Source organism: Neoarius graeffei, chromosome 2 (genome assembly GCF_027579695.1).
Source record: "Neoarius graeffei isolate fNeoGra1 chromosome 2, fNeoGra1.pri, whole genome shotgun sequence".
NCBI classification, from domain to species: Eukaryota; Metazoa; Chordata; class Actinopteri; order Siluriformes; family Ariidae; genus Neoarius; species Neoarius graeffei.
The window spans coordinates 66414620-66439098 of NC_083570.1; the positions used below are offsets into that span (position 1 = coordinate 66414620).

The following is a 24479-nucleotide window of genomic DNA, read 5'->3' on the forward strand; positions in this document are numbered from 1 at the left end:
TAGTAGTGGCAGCACAGTGGTGTAGTGGTTAGCACTATTGCCTCACTGTTGCCTGGGTTCTGGGTTAGAGCCCAGCAGCCAATGGGGGCCTTTCTGTGTGGAGTATGCATGTTCTCCCATGTCTGCATGGGTTTCCTCCAGGTGCTCCATTTTCTCCCACAGTTCAAAGACATGTGGTTAGGTTAACATGGGGCAGCCATGGTTGGGCTGAAGTGCCCTTGAGCAAGGCACCTAACCCCCAACTGCTCCCCAGGTGCTGTAATAATGCTGCCCACTGCTCTGAGTATGTGTGTGCCTATTGCTCACTTGTGTGTGCATGTATGTTCACTGTTTCAGATGGGTTAAATGCAGAGGAGGAATTTCACTGTGTGCTTAAGTCTGTGCTTGAGTGTATGTGTGACAAAGGCTGCTTCTTCTCTCAAATGGTTTGCTGACCATGATATTACTGTACTTGATTGGCCAGCCAACTTGCCTGACCTGAACCCCATAGAGAACCTATGGAGGAACCTGTCAAGAGAAAGATGCGAAACACCTGACCTAAAAATACAGATAAGCTGAAGGCCGCTATCAGAGCAATCTGGGCTTCAAAAACACTTCAGCAGTGCCACAGGCTGATTGCCTCCATGCCATACATTTCAGAAGTTAGACAGTTCTGTATTGTAAATCCTTTTTTGACTGAGCTTAGGAAATATTCAAATTTCCACCACAGCACGGTGGTGTAGTGGTTAGCACGGTCGCCTCACAGCAAGAAGGTTCCGGGTTCGAACCCAGTGGCCAGCGAGGGCCTTTCTGTGTGGAGTTTGCATGTTCTCCCCGTGTCTGCATGGGTTTCCTCCGGGTGCTCCGGTTTCCCCCACAATCCAAAGACATGTAGTTAGGTTGACGTGGGGCGGCCTTGGGCTGAGGTGCCCTTGAGCAAGGTACCCGACCCCTGACTGCTCCCCGGGCGCTCTGGTGTGGCTGCCCACTGCTGCGCGTGTGTTCACTGCTTCAGATGGGTTAAATGCAGAGGATGAATTTCACTGTGCTTGAAGTGTGCATGTGACAAAGGTTTCTTAAAAGAAATAGAGATACTGGATCTTTGATTTTCATGAGCTATAAGCCATAATCAAAATTAAACCATAAAAAGGCTTGCAATAGTTCACTTTATGTGCAATGAATATAGAATATATGAAAGTTTACCCTCCTTTTTTCTTTTTACACTTCACCTTTCACTACATCTGAAAAAAGTTGAGAATTTAGCAATTACCCTGTTACTACAAGATGATTAACCAGTCGCATGCATGGCATAAAATACCTGCTATCATCTCCCAACAAGTGTACCAACCAAGAATTCACATCAAAAATTTTGACTTAAACTGGATGCATCAATGTAATTTTTATATTAAATTTCCACAAATAACAAATGTACTTTATGTTTAAATACCTCTATTGTTTGTGTTTAGAGTTTGTGTAAGAGTTAGTAATGGAACTTGACAGGGCATGCGGTCACTATACTCATTGGCCACTTTAATAGGAACACCTGTACACCTTTCACTGAAAGAAAAGACCACTGTCACCTCAGATTCTCTTTCTTGGCTGACAGGAGGGGACCCTGATGTGATCGACATCCACCTCTTGGTTTCATGTGAGGTGCTTTCAGACCATAAACCTCAGCTCAAACCAGTCTTGCCCCTCTGCTCTGGCCTTTCTCAACAAGGTGTTTTTACCTGTAGAACTGCCACTAGCAGAGATTATTGCGCATGAAAATCCCAGATGACTGGCAGTTTCTGAAATACTCAGACCAGCCCATCTGTATGGAGGGAAAAACAAACAAAAACTCACATTCAAAATTTCAGCAACTAGTGTTTTCACTTCCAAAATGCTTACTGGAGTGCTGTTCAAAATAAAAATAAAAAAAATCTAACAGTGGTAAACATGCCCCTGTCCCAACATGTGGCAGGCATCAAATTCTGAGTGTACATCTACAAAAAAAAAAGTATATCAGACTGAACATTAAAGCGAGACGGCCATTCGAGTTCATAAAATCGGTGAAATTTAGTTCCCTTTGAAATTTGGTCATTGTGACATGTTTATTTCTGTAATATCTCACCAAAACAAACAAACAAACAAAAAAGAAAACACCACCAGGCCATTCAGTGGCTAGGAAGTTACTTAATTTGAGGGGATTCCCTAAGCAAAGAACGTGCATGAAATTGCTTGCTTTGGGCAGTCAAGCAGTCCGTGTGCGCATGCGCAGGCTTACCTTGACCGTGCATTGACAGTTACATCATTTTGTCACTAAACGAATAGCTGATCACACTGAGGTGCTCGCTGACGGCCGATATTTATTAGTTTGGTCCTGTGTTTCCTTTCCTTCGCAATATAATGTCTTTTCTTCTCGCTTTCCGTTACTGCAGTCAGTCTTTCACGTTTCATTTGTACACTCACATCCTCCAGTTTTGTCTCCCGTTTCAAATTTGTATCCCACAATGCCTTGCGTGAACGGGGAAAACCCACCATGTGATGCATGACATAGTATTTTGAATTGTGTCATGTTGAAGCAGGAAAAAATAGTGGAGAATTTAGGGCCACAAGGCCCTAAATTCATTAATTGTTCTATTTAAAAAAAAAAAAACTAATAAAATTGAAAGTCTGATTTGAATTCAGGAAATTTCAGTCCACTAAACAAAAATAACTGTCTCAGGGAAAATTCTTTTTATGACCTACACTTGAAAAATTTGAAAGGCAGTCTACCTTTAAGTCTTTGTATTGTATTCAATTGAATATACTGTAGGTCAAAAAGGATTTTTGCAAACCGTTGCATTCTGTTTTTATTTACATTTTACACAGCATCCCACCTTTTTTGGAATCAGGATTTTAACTGCATGCAGGGATTTTGTGTGTTCTAACAGAGACCCTACTCCAGAGTCCATCTGTATATAAAATTAAGTTATAACAATATATTTGACCCTCCTAATCATCCCCAAGCAGGAAAACCTACAAGATTGGACTTATCATAAAAAAATAAAAATGAGGCTTTGCTCCATCTTATTTGCTTGTTTTGTTTTTTGTTTTATTTTCAGTGTATTTAAAATAAAATAAAATAAAAAAAATACTGGAGCTTGCCAGCATACACTACCATTGGCTATGATGTGATCCTCCCAGAGAAAAGAATACAGAACACCACTCACAATAAGTATGTGACAGTCATATAAAATAAGTTCATAAGAAAATTTTCTTGCTACCTGAAACCTTTATGAACACCAAAAAAAAAAAAACCCCACACACAAAAAAAAAGTTCAGCTGTCACAACAGATGGTTATGATTAAAAACAAAAACACATTCAAGGGGGGAAAAAAAGAAAGAAGAAAGAGAAACCACAGCTTTCACCAAAATGGCTCAACACACTCTTGGCGATAAAGTTTTGCATACCTTTTTGTTCTAATACAAGTCATTTGTACAGGCACATTCTCTTAAATCTAGCATAAATCCCAATACAGTGGAGAGGGAAAAAGAAAGAGGGAGGGGAAAAAAAATGCAACAAGCTGGAAAATCTCTCAACTATCTTTTTTACAGTACACACAGACACACCCTCACATTTTACAACCACTCATGTCAATTAAAAATAAAAATAAAGAAAACTGGGCAGCATTTTTTGGTTTTGTACGAGTGATGCACTTCTGGTTTTTCATCGCTACTTTTTTCTTTGTCCAAAAATGACTCTGTATTATATATACACAGTATAGAATTTTACAGCTTTATATAAATATGTACAAACAGCATGTAGTTGTAAGAATTTTTTTTTTATTCATTGTATAAAAAAATTGGATAACATTAATGCCAAGTAGGAGAAGCTTGCATTGGTAACTTAGAATAAGTTAACTGCTAAAAAGGAATTTCGTTTGATACAGTAAGTGCAAAAGCCTAGTTCGTGTCTTTAGACAGGAGGAAAAATCTTGAGGCTTTGCTTGCAAAGTAGCACCAGTGGGGTCTGCACCTCAGTGCTCTGTTCACCTTGGAGTACAAATCTTCCTCGAGGTAATGTGCGGTACCAACTGAAGCATAATAAATTAGTGTTGGATAACTTACAGCGATCTTGTATTTACAGGCAAGGTTGGCTACGTGGCTATTCTGAAGGATGGTGATGGCAGTAAATATTCACAGCAGTGCTACAGCACATTCGTGAAGATCCTCTCACAGTCATCCTTAAAGAAGCTCATTCCGCTCCTGATGGAAGGCCAGGGAGAAGGAGCCCATTTAGACTCCCTGCAAACACGGCCAGCCAAATATGCAGGTGTGATGATAGGCAAGCCCGGGGATAACAAACCCTCAAGTGGCCAGTGAGTGAAGTTCAGTCACCACAGCTGAAGTCCTGGACTAAGCTCAAGTGTTTCATGGCACGGGTGAAAGCGCTTTGCACAGCTTTCCGTGTGCTTGATGTGCGAGCCTCCAACATTTTGATTTTATCTAATGTTTTGTCAACTCCAAATGGTACCATTTTGGTCTTAGGAAGCCATTGCCTACAACAAAAACATACAATTTAGTATTTATATTAAAAATCATTTTGACTGACACACACACACTTATATATACACACACACTTATATTATATATATATATATATATATATATATATATATATATATATATATATATATATATACACACATACACACACACACACACACACAATAATATTATTTATATATATATATATATATATATATATATATATATATATATATATATACACACATACACACACACACAATAATATATATATATATATATATATATATACACACACACACACACAATAATATTATTTATATATATATATATATATATATATATATATATATATATATATATATATATATACACACACACACACATATATATATATTTTGTGTGTGTGTGTATATATACACACACACACACACACACACACATATATATTACATGACATCTTAAAAAAATAAAAAGAAGCAGATCATTTAGTAATTACCTGATTACTACATAATTAACAAATTGCATGAATGGCATAAAATATCTGCTACAGTCTCCTAACAGGTGCATCAACCGGGAATTCACGTCAAAAACTGACTTAAACTGTACGTATTAATGTAATTTTTTATTCATGTTTTTGAAAAGCTTATATGATTTACCACAGAACCTTGGAGCTAATATTCTGAAACATGAAATGGTGCAAAATACCGTAAAATACCAAATAATAGCCGAGTTCCAATTAACCGCCGAGTTCCCTTTAACGGCCGGGTGTACGCGTGTGTTGTGACAAATAAAGGCCGGTTCCGAATACTCGCCGGGGTCTTAAAAAAAAAAAGCGTCCGAACGTTCTATCTAGAATCTTGAGGCCCAGCACTTTTCTGGTTTTCTGGTGTTTAAACGATTTTGCATTGCATAGTTTTCTACCGAAACAATATGAATGAATGAATGAATGAATGAATGAATGAAATTATTTCTATAATACTGTTTACAACATTTTGTTACGTGATAATAAACATGCCATTTCAATGTTATAATCTTGGTCTACCGTAATATTTCTTGAGGAATGCAACTCCGTAACTTTTGACAGATGTCTTAGCCACCCCTTTGGGTATACCCAACGAAAGCCAGCGTGTGTGGTGACATTGAGGACTGCGGGTTTCCAAGGTTGGACTGCTGCTTCTGTTAAACGACCTAAATTGCCGAATGCATGCGTCAAAGCACACACTGAGTTTTATTAAAGACCTTATACCATTTCACTTGCCCTTACCCATTCGGATCTGGAAGACGCTTTACAAAAAAGGTGAGAGCGTTCTAACATGCATTTCAGTCTGCTCGCGGCCAATCTAATCCAAGGGGCCTTTTCAACAAGTAATCTGTCGTGCAAGTTGGGCAGAAGCACGCGTCAGGCAGGCAACATGTAGGCCTACAAGTCAGTAACCTATTCAACTAACTTTCATCCGAACTTTAAGTTTTCTACGGGGTCGAGCCACCGTACCAACTCACTCGGGGAATAGGCTCATATCGGCCAAATAGGGAGACGTCTTGGAGAGAAACGTGATGCAAGATGACAGTATGTAGCCACTGCAGGTCACTTATTTTTCAGCATAAGAAAAAACCCTTTGGTTTGACACTTCGCACCCTAATTATGTTGCTTCAACGTCGCCCCCTCCATGCAATTTCAGATTGACAGACATCGCGAAGCGCAAAGGGTGGAGGCTGCATGGGTGAGGGTGATAGCAAGTGACCATAACTTTGCAGAGTAATTAAATCACAGTGCTGCGCACAGACAATGGTGTGGTTTCTTGATTATTTTGTAAAGCATGCGCTTAACTAGTCATTAACAGGAAAAGGTGTGTGATTTATCCTTTATCCACCCCGACTGTGCCATGCGAAGATGCATTCTGCGTCTTCAAAATTCCCCGAAGTCGGCACCGTGCTATCTGTAATCTAACTCTAAACAAACTAAGTTATACTGGTTAAAAGTAGGCCTATCTGAGAATGATTTTTTTCCCCGTTTTGAGGTAGATTTTGGGGAAGGTATTTGTGAAGAAGGAATTAATCGCCTGTTCCAAATAGCCGCCTAGTCTCTAATACGCGCCGGGTCTCTTACGTGATTGAGACAAATAATCGCCCGGGCTATTATTTGGTATTTTACGGTATAACATATGGAAATATAGTTTAGGTGTTCTACATACAAAGGAAAGCACACACAAATCTTTATTTTGCCCAGTATAGATATCACCTACTGATTATCATTTATATTACCAAGCATTTCCAAAATAGTCATTTTTAAGTTATACACATCCATTTTTTTCCTAATTAAAATGAGGGAAAAAAAAAAAATCCAAGTGCATTACAAAACCTTAGAGTTTAAAATTTTTGTTTCATATTCCTTAAATAAATTCTGGTATTAAAACTAGAATTTAATATTTTAGTTTAACTTTTCGTATTTTCTTATTTTATGTAGTATTCTGTAGAGTAGTTTTGAATCTCAGCCTTAGGGCTCATTAGATGTGCCTGTTTTTGAATCCTTGTCACATTTACAGTATATCCATCAGTGTTCTGTGACTATAATACCCAGCATGCTTTATGACAATATGCTATATACATAAAAACATTACACGGTTGCATGAAGATATGAAGTTTATCTGTCTTTTATTCTGAAAAATATTCGTACAAGTGAAAATATTCTCAACAAGAGAAGATAAATTTCATATCTTTTTTTTTTCCTTATGTAGACACATTCACAAACAAAAAGTATGCAAATTTGTCAAAACAATTCATCAACATCCTCACGAGTAACATACTGAGAAATGTGTTACAGTTTTGGGTCTCCATGTCCCAGTTGTAGCGCGTATGAAAAATACAAGTGGTATTTTTCATAGTAAAATACTCCTTTCTGTATAATATAACTCATTGTGTCACGACTTACCAGTTGTGCTTGTTGTCGAAGAAGCGGACGAGGAAGAGTTTCTCCTCTGACCTGTACTGCATCAGCTCGCCGACTCTGAGCACGTCCCGTGGAGGCGTGGGTATGAACACGCCGTTGTGATGGAAGCCCATTCGGGGCATCTGTGGGTCTATGATCTATAGACACAAGTGAGGAGCAGTTAGTTAAAGTCCATATTCTGAAACAATGACACCGCATGGTGTAGCTTGTGGATGGAAAGGTTCACCACTAAACACAGACACACCTACACATTCTTACTTTGTCTCTACACCACTGATCTGTGAAGCAGTGTGATACTTGTGCCATCATTACTACTCCACAGGATGGGCTGAAGGCAGATGCATGGGATGATAGAGAGAAAGAAGTCTCTGTCTGGCATGCACACATGCACACTCACCAAGGCAGGGTAGGAGGGATATCCACTAAGTTTTGCCCAGACTAGTTTAAAGGGCTCCAGAGTTAGTGTGGTAGTATTAGAGGGGATCCATATATTGCTGTGGTCAAGCTCTATGGAAGTAGGAATAACGGTAAATTACGAGGGGTTCACCAAATACATGAGGCAGAACACCTCAAGAGCAAGTGCCATGGCTGTGTAATTCCAAGCAGCATTACGTAGCATGGGCCATGAAGCAAAGGCTGCGCAGTATCCTACTCAAGCGGCTATATTATCTGAGACAATTCCACCCAAAAAACAGGCCAATTGTGGGGGGGTGTTTCCCAAAAACAAAACAAAACAAAAAAAAACCCCACACCCCTCACCCACTCCTATAGCTATCTGCAAAAAAAAAAAACCCAAGACTTTCTTTAAGCCATTTAAAATTTTGGTAGAGTTTTCTATTATTTCAACAGTAAGAATAAAAGAGATACAGCTCCCTCAAGAAATACTGGCATCCTTTATGGGGAAAAAAAATAGAATTTGCAATAAATTGAGCTAAAACACACACACACGACACTGGGCAATTTTCTCTAAATATTTTTGTTTCAAAATTGGACACCCTTACAATTACATTTTTCATGAACTCTGCCCAGGATGACAATAATAGTACTGGGTGTCTTCATGTAATATTATTACAGGAAAATATTCTTCAGTTTGCAACACTCCTTTCTTGCAAGGTTTCCCCTTCAGCCTCTTATATGGTACTTGTCACATAATTTTGACACTTAACCACAAGAAACTTTTGGTGTTTTTACCCCTCCTTCACCATACTTATCATGTGGGGGAACAGTGTGCTCATGGGTTCAATTCTTGGTTGTTTCAGACACGTGAAACATGTGCAGGTACACAACCATCTGACTTATGTTGAAAAAACTAAGTATTCCTAAAATGTTTAGAATCCTTTTAAAAACTCATTCGAAATAAAAATATCTTGGTAAAAGAAATACAAGTTGTTTATCCTATTGTTTGAGTGCAAGCTTTTAATTATTGGGTGTAATGTTTATGCTACACAATCATTTTGCCAATACCTCTGGAGGGGAAAATAAAACATGTCGCCCCAATTAATATATTTAATTCATTATCAAATTAAAATATATGATTTTTGAGTGGAATTGTACTTTTAATTTGTTAGCAGACAAACATGAAAACACTCAGAACTAACTGATGGGTGTAATTATAAGACAGATGTACTTGAAGTTGAAATTATTCATGCAGACATTGTAGCAGAAGCAAAAATAGCGTATGCTAAGAGACATGTAGCAAAGAAAGATGGGACAACAAGCTTCTGAAAGTTCACATCAGTACAGGACAATACATGTATTATTTGTTAATACATGGATATATTTCAAACAGAACCACAATGCTGATCACATTTACCACATACAGGCAACTCACCAGATGCCAGCTTGCTTGTTTTGGAAAGGTTCCCCGTTTCCACGCGTGCGATCAGTTCGTTTCGGTCATCTGTTGTGTTTCGCCGTGCCATTGCCTGCTTCCCTTTGCCGCTCCTTGGCTGACTGACAGCACTACTGACAGCAAGTCAATGGGAGAGATTTTCAGAGTCAAGTTTCATGTACACAAACCATCAAATGATAATGTACCTGGTGACATTTTGCCATGTTTGATATGTTTAATTTTATTTATATATATATATATATATATATATATATATATATATATATATATATATATATATATGAGACTTCACTGCATTGATTTTCAGTGCTTCATTGGTTTACATTACAGGAGACTGCGTGAGTATGAATGGAGTTTTTGTTCCTACCTGGTGCTGTCCAGCAGACTAGCGCTGCCACTTGAGGAGATACTGGACTCAGAGGCACAGCGACGGCGAGGTTCTAGGACTCTACTGCTCAACTGTTTTTGCTGCTCCAGTATTAGACAACCATTAGAGAAACCTACACACACACACACACACACACACACACACACACACACTTCAGCCAACCTACCTTAATACTGACTCATTTAAAAAGACACTAGAGGAACCGTCAAAACCTTGTTACAGCTTCCCAGCAATTACACAGAAAATGTTTGAAGATACTGCAACAGAACAATGAAGGACTTCAATGATATTAAAATAAACAACTATGATCTATCCATAATGCACTAGTGAATTCTCAATTCTGATTGGCCAGAATGTGTTGATTCTCAATAAAGAACAGCTCTGAAAAGCATGTAAGCTGAAAAACAAAGCACAGGTTTATATTAATGCATTTTGTTACAATATGTTTTCAGTTCCTAAATAACAACTCATTCACAAGGCCTTGTATAGAGATCTTGCAGTCACGTGACCGGAAAGTACACAGCCGCCATCTTGTCGGTAAAAAACACCGCTGAATACTGCTGCACTCGTATACAAAATGGATCAATTTCAACCGATGGACTACACGGCTCATTTTTCTAATGAACAGATATATGTCTAAAATAAACGTCCTACAGATTAGTGACCCTTATCGCTTACCGGATGTAGTTTTCACGACCGTGTCAGTGGATATGGAACTGCCAGAGGTGGAATACCCAGATGTGTATAATTACCTCATAAACTTTCCCTCGCTGTTCAGTGGTGAAGCACTGCGTGCTTATAAATCTCTGCACAGTTATCTTTATAAAAATTCAGGATTTGTCAGCCGCCCTCAGATGTGGCATCTTGTAAACAAGAAAATAATCCTCATTGGACGGGTAAGTCACTTAAGTACTGAGTATAGCACTGACCAGCCGATTATAGAATAGAATAAGGTAATTCCAGCTGTAATTCCAAATCGTCCGTCTTGTTTACCATGGATCTGGCGTTGGAGAGGTAGAGGCTTGGCAGTGGAGATTTGAGTGGCTGTTTTCTGAGCTTAGTCAACAGGCCGGCTCTGCCTGCAGCCTCGCTTTTGCTCCTGCTCCCGACGCCACCTCCTTTGCCTGCCAGACCCGATAACAATCCACGGAGACTCCGCTGGTCTCGCTATCTTGTCCGGAATGTTATGCATGCGATGGAAATCGCTACAAACCGTCATTTTCTGCTGGAAACCAATGTCCAGTAAGTCCATACGGTTGTAGTGGATATTGAAGTCCAGTACAGACGAACAACACACAAAAATACACACAAAAAACATAAAAAACGTGCACAGGTAGGGAGAGCTTGTAGCCGCAGCCGTTGTAGTAGAATTGTATATAGTAGGGTTTTCCAGAAGAAAAGGTAGAAGTAGAAGCAGAACCAGAAGGCGGAAATGCGTTTGACCGACAAGATGGCAACAGCTGTTTACATGATGCAGCATTCTGTAAGTAGGCCTTTATTTTACCTTCACTTGAGGAGTTGGGTGTTCATGCTTTGTAGCAGAGCTTGTAACAGTTTTTCCCCTCCACCATGGGGGACTGTGTATTCTGGTTTTTCTGCAACATGCTAAGCTATAGATTTGTCTTTTTGCTTATATTATAAGACAGGGGGGAGGAGGAAAAAAAAAAAAAAAACGCTGCTAAGGCACAACTGTTTATAGCTGATATAATCCAAATAGTAACAAGAAATAACTTCTCACTTGTGTTCCACAACATTAAAAAGATAACTTTGAAGGTTAAAAAGCATTTTTATTATTACGCGTCACATTTCTGTGGAATAAAATACCTTAGGGTCATAACGCTTTGCATCAGGCCACATCACACAATCCTGTTGTTGATTATTTTTTGAAGAACACAAACGCTATTGTGTTTTATTCCTTACATACTCGTGCTTCAATGCAACTAGGAACTTGTCCTCAGATGCCATCACTTTTAGAAGCATCCGCCCCAACTCCTTTTTCCAGTGCTAATTAGTGCATGTTCTTTTAACATACCTGTATTAAAACGCTTGGCCGAGCATTCCTCTTTACCCCCGTCTTGGCTGTCTCCACTATGAGCTCTTTTCCTGTGCTGAAGCAGTGTCTCAAGGCGTGGAATAACAACTGACAGGAATGTTTTGGTGCCGAGCTGAGGGCAGTCCACTGAAGCGTCTCCTGTTTTTACTGGTTTCTGTGGACTCATACTCTTAGATTTCCGGAACAGCACTGCAGTCCTTCTGTTAATTGTACCTGCTGGTTCTGTGAGAGTGGAAGTAGCTACCATAATGCTGTTTTCAGAAGGCTGTAGATCAGAGGACTGCAGATCAGAGGACAGTCCGTTTAACAATGAGGTAGAGATCATCTTGCCATCAAGTGCAATTTTTCTCTGGCATTTCTCAGGGCTGAGGTCCATGGGTTTCAGTGCAGGAGGCTCTGAGAGATTTTCTGAATTTGTGACAAGTGGAGTTGAAGCCGATGGCTCTAGTTTTGGAGGTAATGTCTTATCAACTGTAAAACAGGAAAATCCGTAAACATTAATACACTTCAGAATCAATTTTCAGTGCCTGCTGAAAATGTACTGTATGTCTTTTAAACTTAGTAAATGTAAAGAGAATTTAAAATAATGCAAGTAGTATGTACCTTCTTCCAAACATTCTGGAACAGGAAGTGGTGTGTTCTCCTGGGACTGGCTCTGTTCTGAGGGAGGACATGTAGTCTTCTGGCTCATTTCAAGTCGTACATCGTTGATGGTTTTTTTGAGCAGCTTGAGGCGCTTGCTCCGTGATGGGCTAGATTTCATCGCACTTGTTAAATCAAGCATCTCTAGCAGTGCATTGAGCTGCACTTCCAAAGGCATGTGCAGTCGATTAGCAGGATTTAGCAACCGGTCCACTGTAACAAAGAATGACATAACAGACTCCTCACTTATTCTGTTCCCTATTTCAAGTCACACTGAAGCTTCTCCACAGAGCACTGTTTCGATGTGTGCAAACAGCACTTAATATATTAAACAGTTGGCAGGCATTAACCTCAGTGTCAACTTTCATTCTTTAATTAAGCAAACTTAAAGTTTTTTTTTTTATTAAAAAAAAAAATGCACAAGTTTCCTACCCTCTTCCCAGGTCAGCAATGGAGAAGGTTCTATTTTAGGTGGCTCAGGAAGATGCATCCCACTGGAAAAATCAAATCCTATTCTCTCTGCATCTCGTCGAGTCTTCCTGAGAATAGCTCCTCCGTGGTCTCGCAGGCGCACAGCAGCACGGTAAAAAAAGGTCTCCTTAGCATTGTACGTCATGCAGTTATTGATGATAAGATTGAAGTCATCCTCAAACTCATCAAAGCTCTTGTATTCATGTGCATCAATGCGTTTCCTCATGGTAGAGAAGTCCATCGGATGCTTGATGTGATCAAGATAGTCTGGAACCTAATGGACAAAAGTAAAAATAAATAAATACATACATGAACATAGATGGACAATGAATTTTTGAGCTACGTAGTAAAAGGGGGAATAACTGAAGTTTTAATCTTTTTCAGGTCACAAGAATGAAATAACTAAAAATAAAAATCAGTAAAAACAAATGAAGTAGTAAAGAATGAGTTAACCTTACCTCCTTGATGCTGACAGGCTGGGCAAAGACCCTGGACTGGTCTTTTTCCTGTAGCTGGTTCAACACAGCTCGCAGCATGATGGTGAATGGATTGAGCTGCATCTCTAGCGCTGACTGCTGAAGCTTCATCTAAGAACAAATAAGTAAGAAAAACAAATAAGATCAAAACCATTACTTGATGATGCTACAAATACTACAGCATGAGCCCCAGTCAGCTACTGAAGTTTATCCCCATCCCAACATGTGATGCATTGGTTGCAGCTCTGAGGCTGCTAATCTGACCTGCTCTCTCTTGAGCTTCTCTCTCTTTCGAATGAGCTCCAGTAGTAAACGTGTCCTCTCTAGGTCATGGCGTAAACGATGCAAATCTTTCAGCTGTTCCTTTAATGCCTGGCAGTCCTCCTCACGGTGTTCCTGTATCCACCAAAATACAGACACATCTGTCCAAATCCATCTAGAATTTTCATGGGATAAACAACCCCTGTGCTCACCCACCCAAAATAACGGTAATTTACCATACAGGTCATATTTTTAAATAATTAGGATGTATGTAACTAGAGGAAAATGTTAAAGACTTCAATGTGAAAACACTAAACTTCTAAAGTACATGTATACAATTCACTGTATAATAACATCTATTATGTTATAGTGCTTACCAATCGTGGTACTTTTTGAGCCTGGATGGTAGATTGCAGGCGCCGGATTAAGGGTACACCGTTTCTTGACTGCCTCTTCAGCATCCAGTAACTGAGAACACGTTCCACAAACTGTCTTTTCTTCTGAACAGAGACTTGGTTGAGGATGGTGCTGAAGCTGGAAGACAACAATTTTAAAAACATGACAAAAATTAAGGAAGAAATTCTAGAGCACCATAATGGTAGGCTACCACTGACAAAGGAAATGTGAAACACCAACCAAATGCAGCAAATGTTAAACCAACAACAATAACCTACATGTTTCATAATGTAGAGCATCTATTAACATATACTTCTCAGAGAAAAGTCTATGAATGAGTTTTCATTAGTCAAATAAAATGAGATACCTTTCAGGTGTTATCCTGGGTACTGAAACAGCCGGAACCGCTGGAACTGACTGTGCATCTACTTTTTTATTTTTCTTCTTCTGGCATCCTTTCACTTTTGCCCTGCGTCTTTTTTGTTTGCCCTTTTGACAAAGGCTGTTTTTGGGTTGAGCTTCATCATAAATGGTAAGAGGCCTTCTGGTACATCCACTAGGACTATGAGAACAACAATAAGCTGTCTTCTTCACTGAAAACGTGGCAAAACCTGTGTCAGTCACCTCTTTGATTGGCTCCATCTTCATGTATAAGCCTGCTTTCTGAGCACAGCTCACATGAAAGGCGGTGTAACAATTGGCCTTGCTGCACTGAATGCAAGCTCCAACCCCTCTCTCTTTACAGAGGTAGCAGGTCAGTTTCCAACGAGCTGGTGGAATATTAGCTACACCATCAATAGGCTCAATGAAAACGGTGTTAGTAAAACCAACTTCAGGAACCCAGATAGCACAGACTACATGGCCCCATCGATCATCATCTGTCCTCTTAAGTGCTCCACCTTTATTGGGACAAAAAATGCACTCTGCAGGTTGGGAGGGAAACTGTGAACAGTGTCGGCACAACCACTGGCCCTCTGGTATGTGGGGCACCCCATAACACTCCTGATGCACTGCTAAATTGCACATGTCACAAAACAGAATAGCATTACTGTTCTGGCACTCGCCATCCATGCAGATGCAGCAGACTGCATCCTCATCAATGAAGGACTGCGGATCTCCCTGACCCTGGTTCTCAACAAAGGACTCTTTCTCAAAGCGGTCCATTAAGAATTCAAAAACATTCTGGGAAACCTGACTGAAACCCTCGCTCTTCCTTTTCTCATTGATCAGCTCCAACCATGCATAATCTTCTTCATCCATGTCATATTCCACCTCCTCATCCAGCTCATCTGAGGTCTTCTCGATATGAGAGTAATAAGTAGAAGGTCTTCGCGGCACAGCTGGAAGATTATATTCAATCATTCGAATTTTCGGCTCTGGTAGCCTGCCCTGAGCTGGAGAACCCTGCCCTGTGTTCAAAGTAGAACTCTTCTTCTGCTGATTGTTTTTGAGCCGCACAGAGCGCACCAAAACCTGTTGGGGTTCCTCTGCATTTTCCTTGTTACTGTTGCATTCACTGATCTCCTGAGCTAAAGGATCATCACTGCTGATTACATCAAGCTTGTCGTAAATGCTGAGTCGGTGAACACGTCCATCTATTTCCAACTCAACCATCCGTTGTGCCTCAGCATAGGTCAGAGTCTCACGGTTTCTTGACGGTTTGATGGGCGATGGGGGTCTTTGTGATTTGGCTCCACGATGATGTCTCCCTTTCTTCTTCATTTTCAACACCTACAGAAGTGACATTAATTTAGAAGCCAAGTAGAACAAAAATAAATGGAACTTCAAACTATATACAAACACTTCAGTTGCTGAAACAACCGATTCCTGTTTTAGACTTGGACTGTAAAATAAGTTATGAGTCTAGTTTGTCTCCCAGGCTTCTCAAAACTATCTCAGATGATCAGACAAGAGTTGTATCCATAGCAACTCACGCTTGAAACTGCGATCTGTTGGTCGATGCTAGGCAACAAACACTTGACTGTTGAAACGAAGTTTAAATTGTACTGTGCACCATATAACAATACAAGGCATTGTTGTGTTCGCTGTATAGCAACCAAGTTTACAACTTATAAACCACGTAGACAAATTAGCGCTAAAGCCTGTTCAGCTCGGATTTCAAAACAACCCATACACTTACCTCTTCACCTTTTCAAACTTGCAGATTTTATATTATTTTATTATCCTTATAGAACTACTTTTTTTTTATTATCCTAACTGCTCGAGCACCAGTCACCAGAGCAAATTCCTTGGATGTAGGACCGTACTTGGCAATAAATTCGATTCTAATTCTGTTTCTAATTCTGCCAATATTGGACTCGAGGTGCTTCCGGGGCAACCAGGTAAAATGAAAACAAGCAGTAGTCGAGCGCGCTAGCTAGCTGGTTTGTTTGCTAAAGCGCTAGATTACTAGCTATTCCTGAATTAAGCCAAAACGGTCAAGTGTGGTCAATGGTAGCATTGATGAGCACGATTTGGGAGCAAACCTAGATATAACACTAGCATACCTCGATAGCGATATAGTCTTGCTAACTAACCTAGCTTGCTAGCCGGCTAAACCAAAACACAAACAAAATCAGCAGCTTGGTCCGAGCTAACGCTAACGAACTATTCCGTGCTGAGAGACCTCGAAATTAGGCAAAGATGGCGTCAGACAAAACAAACACGGTACAGTAGGGAACAAGAGTATCGCTGTATACTTACATGCCATAAAGTCCGTTTCATAAATGCTAACTTACAAGCTCGACACAAGACACAGACTAAATTGTTCTTACCTTCTGCTTGGAAATATCCCCAAGTAAGCCTTCAAAGCAATACGAAGGCAAGCTAGCTTATAGCTAGCGGCGTGCAGGGCCTGCAGGATAGCAGCAGCTAATTCCACACGCAGTCCAGGCTAACTAGTTTAGCATCCGAAAGGTTCCGCTCGAGCGTTTAATGATATCTGAATGGTACAGTGCAACGTTCGCGACAACTGTTTCAATTTAGCGACAGGCGCTCTCAGTCGCATCAAACAGCTCTTTAAAATAACCATTCGTCTATTTTAGTGCGGCCGGTTTGTTCAATAGTAGGACATAAATGGGCTAGGATGCAGCTAGGTGCTAACAGGCTAGCTCGCCTCTCTTGCCTCTAACAATGCGGCGGTGCGAATCCCTGCCCATGTGTGACGTAAGACGTCGCTACGTCCAGCTGTAAAACACGGAAGAAGCTGGAACTCCACTAACCCTCTCATATCACATCTAATATCTGAGCTTGACCAGCATGCACATGTCGACTTATTTCTCGTGTGTGTGTGTATGCAGTTCACTGGACTCTACCTTGTAGCCTAACGATCTGATCGATCCAATTCCCTAAGGACAAGATGACAAACTGGTCTAAGTTTCCAAAAAGCATTACATCAAGCTGTTACACTGTACAACAAGCATCACATTTTAACTTAACAGTGCTTCTGAGAAACTAGATCCTAAATTTAGCTTCAGTCTGTGCAGAGTATAGGGGTCTCGAATGCAGCATTGTCTAGAACTACAGGATTTATTCCTTACTCTACCCCGAGATCACTTTTATGAGATTGAGTTAATTTAGCTTCCTTAACAAGCACAAAAAACCCTCCAAAGAAAAAAAAAAAGACAACCCTACCCTAAAACTAACAAACTTTCAATAAAAGATAGCCTTTACAGATCAAACAGGAATCACTGTGGTACAGCATGAATCCTAGTGCACGCTACACGGATGACACCTACATGCTTGACAAAATAATATGAAACAAGTTTCAGATTAAATAATTTATTGTTATAAAAAATAAATTCTGCATTGTTTCACAGTGTAATGTTTCACAATGCAGAAAGAGAGAAATCCACAGTCACAGTGGAAGTATGAACTAGAATGTTATTTTCATCTAGCATGGAAAACAGATGACAGCTTCTGGAGTCAAGGTACATTAGAATGCACTTAAATGTGTATCAGGATAAGACAGGCATAATTTATTTGCAGGTATTTAGATTTAACTACAGGATAAGATAAGGGTATCAAATCTAGCTTTGCTTCCTTTTTGCCGATGGTATAAAATGAATAAATAAATAAATAGCCACTGACTGTGGAATGTTTGCTTTGTATGAATAAATAACACATGGGAGCGAATATAAATAAATGTAAATACTTGTATTCAAAAACTTAAAATCTAATATTGCATTGATTGTGCAATTCACTAAAGTATCTACCATCCAAAAGCCAATATGTGGCAACAGCTGAGATGGAGTAGTAGGAGTTATCTGTATATAATGTGTAGGAAGGGGGTGGAGATAAAGTATAGTTCCACCACAAGGGGGCGAGGGAGCAATTCATTTATTTATTTTTTAAACTGTCCCACCAAGCAGCTTTCTAGGAAAAAAGGCACTAGTAACTAACAGTTAAAAGTAAAATCAAAGAATAGGCTCTATAAGAGCAAAGAGTATGGCCATAGGGTTGCTAGCATTACTGCATTTGCACTTCCCATGAATTAAAAATATTCATTTGAAACAACAACAAAAAGAATGTAAAATAATTTAAAGTAATTTAAAAGATAAGTCCCAACAATTTAGAGGTCATAAATGATCAGACTGTGTATCCGGTGCCATCAGAGGCTTTCTTTGCTTGAGCTTGTGCTGGATGAGGAGTCTGTGCATACTGCATGAAGCGTGATGTCCCTGGTCAGAGGTTTTGAGTCTTTGTCTGCATGCATCCACTCATGCTCAAATATTTGTTCCAATGTCGGCCTGTCTGATGGTCTCAAGCAGAGACACCACTTGATGAGTTGCTGACACACTGTAGAGAACGAGGGATGAAACAGTAAACCTTACAATATCTTCAAAATAAACCAAAAATGTGATCTTACTATAGGTTATGACAGGCAAAAAAATTATGTGCATACCAGGGGAGACTGTCCTTCTGAAGAAAAGACGACCTTTCAGAATCTCATCGTCATGCTCAAATGGTATGTCCCCACATACCAGATCATATAGCAGCACACCAAGTGACCACACCGTTGCAGAGCGTCCATGGTACCGGTGGTAGCGAATCCATTCTGGTGGGCTGTAGACTCTTGTACCTGCAATAAATAAATACATAAAGACTGTGCCAATTTACACATTGAGAAATATGATAGCCTTTAGTTTAATATCATTTAAAAAAAATCTTTTCTGCCAGTGTCATAGCCCCTACACATAGACACACAACTTGGACATTTCTCTGTAAATATCCTTATCTCATTCTTAATACAATCTTTCTCAGTTTGTGTGTAAGAATGTTTTACATTTGTCTTGGGGGTTCTTATATTTATTTTTGTGACATATCCTTATTAATAATAATCTCCATTTGGATTACAAATGCAATAGCCTTTTGCAATCAAAGCTGAGTCAGGTGACAAGAAGGGGCGGGGTCACTAGCCACACAATCCCCTCCCCCAACACAGATCCGTCTCCAGCATAAAGCAGCAGCGGATAATTAAAAATAAAAGCACATACATAAAATAAACCAAGTCAATTTACGCCATCAAACACAGTGTTGTGTTAAAATACGCTCAGTATGAGTCATTTCCCATAGGCAAGCCTCCCTGTCTGGAGGTGCTGTACCGGCTCCCGACGACCGTGTTGGTCATGGATACCAAACAAAAACAAGAGTCACGTGATGTCTACTCAGATTTCACAACAGTGATCGGCTTATCCATGTACGCATATAGGAGAGTCAAGGGCACTCTCAATACTGTCAGCTAAATCGTCCATTCCCATCATCAGCTAAACATTAGAATAATAATAATAAAAAAGGCCTAATTTGGTCAGCAAATCTGTGTGTATAATAAACAACGCCAAGAACGTACTTGTAAACACTTTTTAAATAACAAGGGGATGGGGTCAAAGTCAAGGACTTACCATCGAAGTCAGTGTACACGGTATCCTTGAGAATGGCCCCTGAGCCAAAGTCGATGAGTTTAAGATCTCCTGTGCGTAAATCAACGAGCAGGTTTTCGTCTTTAATGTCCCGATGGATTACACCGCAGCTGTAACAGTGTCGCACAGCCTCCAGGACCTGGCGGAAAAATCCCCTGGCCGAGTCTTCATCCAGTGCGCCCTTTTCGGTGATGTAGTCAAATAAATCCTTAACCATCTCCGGCCGCTCCATGATGATCAAAAACCCATCAGGCCTCTCGTACCAATCGATCAATTTAATAACACCCTGAAATGTATTTCCTACTTTCTTCATGAGGAGGATCTCCAGCGGGACCAGAGACCCGTTCTAGAAAGGAGATGCGACATTTAAGAGACAGCACACGTACATACTAATTCAACCTAGTGTACATGTCTATTAAAGACAGTAATAATACTTACAATTGTGCCCCATTCAGTAATTCTCTCCCTGGCCACGTGTTTAACAGCAACCTGAATAAGAAACATACAGAGAGCCCTCAGATGAAGCCACACACACACACACACACACATTCGCCACGTTGTTTCCTCGCTGACCAAGAAGCCATGTGCTGCTGCCAGCAAAACAAAGCAAAGCCGCTCACTCACCAGCAAACCGTCTGAAATGCGACTGCCGGCGTACACAGTCCCGAATCCGCCACTTCCCAGAACCGAGCCCACACGGTACACTTTATCAAACTGCTCCTTTTCCACTTTAGCTGTAAACAAACACGATTGGTGTGAAATGAAGAAAAGCCCACGTTAGTCGTCATTATGAGCAACAAAATGGCTCCAAACTTGAGGTCACACACGCACACCGGTCTGTGCAGACTGATGGGTTTGGCTACACTAGAGTGAAATTCCCCGTTTTAACTTAACAGGCAACTCAGAGTTAAACATTCAAGGAAAAATAGGTTAGGAAACTGTTTGAACAAACACACAAACAAAAAGTACCTGACTGGAGCTGAATTTTCACTGGTAAGTGGTCAATGTTAGTTGTGCCGCAAATGTGAGAAAAAGATCCAAATTTGGTCAGCAGCATCTTTGAAGATATCCAAAAATCAACAAATCTGCGAAGATAAATGAAACGATCTAAAAGTATAAATAAAATCACATGTAGACTATCCTTTAAGCGTATATTCCTTCGCACACTGAGAAAGATTAAGATCACAAGTATCAGATGTTTCGGCACCTTTGATCTGACACAACGCTAATTAGCCCTATTCATAAACGTCCTCTCCCAGCCATAATCACAGAACCGACTAAATCCCGTGTATCTGAGCACTGCGCTCCACTGCACAACTCCGCACAAGCGTGTGCGCCAGCGAGATAAGTGAGCACCGACACTCATCATCCTTCGAGAGCGTCAGAGGCGCACTGTGTAGATCCCTCCGCCGCCCTGATCCAACACAAACACCGACAGAACACTCAAAAATCCGCTACGCTATGGGAATAAAACAAAACCAACAAATAAACTAAATTCTGATACAGTAAAATTTGATTATGCTGAAGTCATACGAATAAAATTTAAATATTCATATCCGTGGCTGGAAATATCGACTCTGTGGAACTATATACAGGAGCGCCCAAGGATACTTTGCCTATTATTAATGAAAAAGAAAAACTGGGAACCAGTTCATAGTGTGTGGTACGATAAACCTCATCTCATTATCTCTAGCCGATTTATCCTGTTCTACAGGGTCGCAGGCAAGCTGGAGCCTATCCCAGCTGACTACGGGCGAAAGGTGGGGTACACCCTGGACAAGTCGCCAGGTCATCACAGGGCTGACACATAGACACAGACAACCATTCACACTCACACCTACGGTCAATTTAGAGTCACCAGTTAACCTAACCTGCATGTCTTTGGACTGTGGGGGAAACCGGAGCACCCGGAGGAAACCCACGCGTACACGGGGAGAACATGCAAACTCCGCACAGAAAGGCCCTCGCCGGCCACGGGGCTCGAACCTGGACCTTCTTGCTGTGAGGCGACAGCGCTAACCACTACACCACCGTGCCGCCTCAATAGTATATTGATACTTCTGCAAATGCAGTTTGTACATGGTGCAAATTACACAAATAATATCTTGTGCATGTGGACTGCACATGTGCAAAACTAGGAGTAGCCTCAGTGCCCATGCATTCAACTTGTGCACTGAGACACGTCTGCAACAGCAGAAAATCTAGTATACTTTGGAGACACACATGCGCACGTTCATGTCAGTGGACGTATACGTCAGCCCTTAGCATTGTTGCTTCGCAGGTTCTGGGTTTGAACCTGCCAGTTGACCAAGGCCTTTCAAAGTTTGCATGTTCTCCTTGTGCTTGTGTGGGTTTCCTCTGGGTGCTCCTGTTTCCTCCTGCAATCCAAAAACATGTGGATTAGGTCAACTGTGAATGGTTCTCTTTTTCTCTTTGTTAGCCCTGAGATAGATTGGCGTCACGCTCAATGTTTGGGGTTGGCTCCAGCTCACTCGTGACCCGCAATGGACAAATGGTATAAATAACAAATTAATCAGTAACCGAGCAAAATGGTTTGTTAACTTTGCAGTTCAAAATAGATTATTTGTGTCCTGGGTATGTGGTTGAGCTAGTCACAGTAGAACATATCAGCATACATGCAATTAATTTACCAATAGTATGCTAGCAATAATCACAGCTATTTATGCCCCTTAATTCTTCCAAAATAACAGCCATTTTCTGAGAAACGATGAAGCAATCCAGGAGAGCTTTCACACGGTTTTGTACATTCACCAGTTTGGGGGTGTATAGTGCATCCAAGGCCTGTGTTAGCTGTTGGTGCCAAGGAGCCAGCCAGTGTAAAGACCACACACTCGGGCGCAAATGACTTAAAAGGTATCTGATATTCTCTAGGTGCTGAGGGGATTTTATCTGTCTATATACTTTTAAGGAGAGGGTCTGTAAATGACACACTGCCAAGAGCAAGCAGGCTCTTACATTATAAACACTGGCAGCAAATGCGATACTCAAAGTTATATACCAGAGAAAAGTGTCTATTTTTTCCCCATCATCTTATACTTTGAAGTTTACTGTGGATAAAGATCTAAATATTTTATAATATTTGTTGAGTTTCAAGCATTATTTGGAATAAGTGAAAGTGCAAAATAAGCAGCTTTTTGTGAAGGAAGATGTTAATTTGAAGTGCAGACAGAATTATACAGTAATTTCAATTATTAATTAAAACATTCTAAACAAAGCCCTCATTTGAATAGAATTCATTCATTCATTAATTTGCTTTAACCACTGAATCCAACCCTATTTACTGATGGTTTTTCACAAATGTAGATATAAATTTATTTAATACTGCTGTTGAAACAAGGACAGTTGAGCAGTCTCTGTAGCTGTGTTTCCATTAACTTGCTCAGTGCACAATTTGAAATTACGAACTACAACCTCAAATCAGAAAAAGTTGGGACAATATGTTGAAATTGAAATTAAAACTGAAAACAGTTATCTGTAAATAGTCTTTGACCTGTATTGCATTCATACAACACAATAGCACATCATTTGATGTTTTGCCTCATGAATTAGATTTTTTTTTTAAATAAACACATTTCACTTAGGGCGGCACGGTGGTGTAGTGGTTAGCGCTGTCGCCTCACAGCAAGAAGGTCCGGGTTCGAGCCCCGTGGCCAGCGAGGGCCTTTCTGTGCGGAGTTTGCATGTTCTCCCTGTGTCCGCGTGGGTTTCCTCCGGGTGCTCCGGTTTCCCCCACAGCCCAAAGACATGCAGGTTAGGTTAACTGGTGACTCTAAATTGACCGTAGGTGTGAATGTGAGTGTGAATGGTTGTCTGTGTCTATGTGTCAGCCCTGTGATGACCTGGCGACTTGTCCAGGGTGTACCCTGCCTTTCGCCCGTAGTCAGCTGGGATAGGCTCCAGCTTGCCTGCAACCCTGTAGAAGGATAAAGCGGCTAGAGATAATGAGATGAAACATTTCACTTATTTCAGAGAAGTTGACAGCACTTCTGGACACAGTTAACATAAGCCTTCCTTTGTGCACAGTAAAGTTTTAATTGGCATTTGTGGATATAACTCCGTATTGGAGTGGTTGACAAAGGTTTGCTAAAGTAATCCAGCACCCATGTGGTCATATCAACTATAGATGAATGATGGGCCTTGATGCAGTGCCATCTGAGGGATCAGAGATCATGGGTGTTCAGATTAGGCTTGCGCCCTTGGCCCTTACACAAAAAATTCTTCCAGATTCCTTGAATCATTTAAGGATATTATGCATCATAGAGGATGAAATACCCAAATCCTTTCATATATTTCCTTTGTTTCCATTGTTTTTAAACATTTCAATAATTTTCAAAAATTCATTTGTTGACAAACTGGAGATCCTCGGCCCATCTTTGCTCCTCAAAGACTAGGCCTTTCCTGGAGAGTGATTTTGTACCAAATCAGGATTACAATCACCTGTTGACATCGCCTGTTTCAAATCACATCATCACTGAATTATTTTACCTCATTATTAGCCCTAAATTTCCCTGTCCCAAGTTTTTTTTGGAATGCGTTGCAGGCCTGAAACACAGAATGGAT

General features: G+C 40.4%; 2 protein-coding genes across 4 annotated transcripts; both read right to left on the minus strand.

The window, feature by feature from the left end:
- Nucleotides 1-3766: 3766 nt before the first annotated feature.
- On the minus strand, nt 3767-17109 carry brd1b (bromodomain containing 1b). 3 transcript variants are annotated; one of them, XM_060914740.1, is made up of 13 exons: nt 16755-17109; nt 14348-15711; nt 13962-14118; nt 13588-13719; nt 13306-13434; nt 12809-13121; nt 12338-12589; nt 11714-12205; nt 9661-9793; nt 9273-9406; nt 7839-7948; nt 7424-7578; nt 3767-4502 (listed from the first exon to the last, which is right to left on the minus strand). In XM_060914740.1, exons 2-13 carry the CDS (start codon nt 15700-15702, stop codon nt 4334-4336), a joined length of 3531 nt encoding a protein of 1176 aa, XP_060770723.1. In that variant the 5' UTR covers nt 15703-15711; nt 16755-17109; the 3' UTR covers nt 3767-4333. The 3 variants fall into 3 exon arrangements, with proteins under 3 accessions (XP_060770723.1, XP_060770722.1, XP_060770720.1); XM_060914739.1 differs by lacking the exon at nt 7839-7948 and having other exon boundaries at nt 4387-4502; nt 9273-9403; XM_060914737.1 differs by lacking the exon at nt 7839-7948 and having other exon boundaries at nt 4387-4502.
- Nucleotides 17110-17744: 635 nt separating this feature from the next.
- On the minus strand, nt 17745-21228 carry pim3 (Pim-3 proto-oncogene, serine/threonine kinase). Its single transcript, XM_060909017.1, has 6 exons — nt 20868-21228; nt 20523-20632; nt 20337-20387; nt 19881-20244; nt 18884-19060; nt 17745-18777 (listed from the first exon to the last, which is right to left on the minus strand). Exons 1-6 carry the CDS (start codon nt 20953-20955, stop codon nt 18590-18592), a joined length of 978 nt encoding a protein of 325 aa, XP_060765000.1. The 5' UTR covers nt 20956-21228; the 3' UTR covers nt 17745-18589.
- Between the last annotated feature and the right edge of the window lie 3251 nt (nt 21229-24479).